This window comes from Salarias fasciatus, chromosome 23 (assembly GCF_902148845.1).
Source record: "Salarias fasciatus chromosome 23, fSalaFa1.1, whole genome shotgun sequence".
Taxonomy (NCBI): domain Eukaryota; kingdom Metazoa; phylum Chordata; class Actinopteri; order Blenniiformes; family Blenniidae; genus Salarias; species Salarias fasciatus.
In genome coordinates, this window is record NC_043766.1 from 13,575,464 (window position 1) to 13,577,228 (window position 1,765).

The 1,765-nt window shown below is 39.7% G+C and overlaps 1 protein-coding gene across 1 annotated transcript in view; it reads right to left on the minus strand.

The window, feature by feature from the left end:
• Window positions 1-1,416, minus strand: part of LOC115382025 (tRNA modification GTPase GTPBP3, mitochondrial-like) — a 16,802-nt gene extending 15,386 nt beyond the window's left edge. Inside the window, 1 exon segment of the mRNA XM_030083670.1 lies at window positions 1,404-1,416. Coding sequence (XP_029939530.1) covers window positions 1,404-1,416 — 13 coding nt within the window.
• Window positions 1,417-1,765: the final 349 nt, after the last annotated feature.

The following is a 1,765-nucleotide window of genomic DNA, read 5'->3' on the forward strand; positions in this document are numbered from 1 at the left end:
TCACGTAAAATCATCATTCCTTTCATGTGGGTGATTTCAAAAGAGCTTTTCAACCTCTACATATATTTCAGTTTTGAGAGATGCCTTCAGCGTTTTAGCCTTTCAAGCCATTTTTGGGGTGTGTTTTGTATGTTTTGGGGATCTATTGTGAAGAAAATATGAGGTGTGAGAATTTCAGATCATATCATGTCTGTCTGTTGTCTGTCCGTTCGTCTATATTCTTATTTTAAAATTGGATTCCAGTTTCTTATTGCTCTGTGTGTAAGTTGCTTGTAGTATAAACATGAATGTCTTCCTCAATCCTAATCCAGGTGTGGTTCAAGAATAGGCGTGCAAAGTATCGCAAAGGTCAGAGATGCTCACCTCTATCAAAAGAGAACAGTGTGGAAGAAGCTGCATGTCACAGCAGGACAGGAAAGGAAGATGTCAGGATTGAAAGACAAGACATTCCCACATCATGCACTGACAGAAATGGCCCTCCTCCTCCTCTTCCTCCTGCCGGCCCTCCTCCTTTCATTGATAAAAACAAGGAGTCAGACTCTGATCCTTCCCGTTGCCCCCACCACTTCTTCACTCTCCGTTGCTTCTTCCCTTCATGGCGGGAGAGCGTCACAAGCACCCTCCTCATCAGCCTGTTGTGGGAGTGCTGTCGGCTGAGCTTGCCCTTCCCCCTCTGTTTTGGCCCATCATACAGCAGCAGGACCAACAGCAGCAGCACCACCACCAGCACCAGCAGCAGCAGCAGCAGCGCAGCTCCACCTTGGGAATCCCTCCATCATCATCTCTTACAAAAAACTGCAGCCTTTCTCTTCATGCAGCTTTCTCCAGCAAACCGGTACATCACCCGAACCTGGGGCTCTAACTGAGATGGACTCACGAACACCCTGTGCGTCTGAAGGGTGGCTTTGTGTGGGAGATGAACATGACACCACACAGTTCATAAAATGTGTGATTTCTATTGCGACCACAGCTGAGCATCTCTCTGTCAGATAAGAGGAAAAACTGCACAGCTGTTTTATTGCAGAAGTGTCTTTTAGTTTTCACAGTATAATTTGAATCTGCTTTGTTATGATTCAGAGTTTTCAGAATTTTTTGCTGAGCATTGAAAAAGTGCAGTCATATTTGGACACAAACACCCTAAACACCACACACATTTAAACAACTGTTGCCTTCAGTTTCATGTGTCTGGCTGCACTGCCAAGTGATAGTTAGCAAAAATAATGTAAAACAAATAAACAAACTTTGCCTTGAGAAAGATTTTTCACTGTAGCTGAGTTCTGGAACATTGCAATATGAAATAATAATTTTGCACCTTCTGCTTTACTTGTTTCATTGATTTTATGGCTTATGAATGTGAAAGACTAATGCACAAAATTGCAAAAACTATTAGTAGCATGCAATACCGTTCACGCTCATTCTGATATTCAGATGGGCAAACAATAAAAAATAACACAAATATGACTGTACCCCCAGAAATATAAATTTCATGAGGTTACTATAGCTTATCATGTAAAATTGTGGCATCTGTATATAATCTCTTTTTCTCTCTCGAGAGTTGCTTAGTGTTTTTAATAATAAAATAATAATATAATAATATAATAATATAATAATAATACATGCCAAAAGAGAAACAAAACAAACATATTCAAATAAAAAGCTAAGACCAAAATAAGCAAAATTAATACAAATTAGATACAAAAGTGCAACGTAACACAAAGTAATACAAAAAGATACGAAGCAAAGATACCACAGACAAATGCAAGAA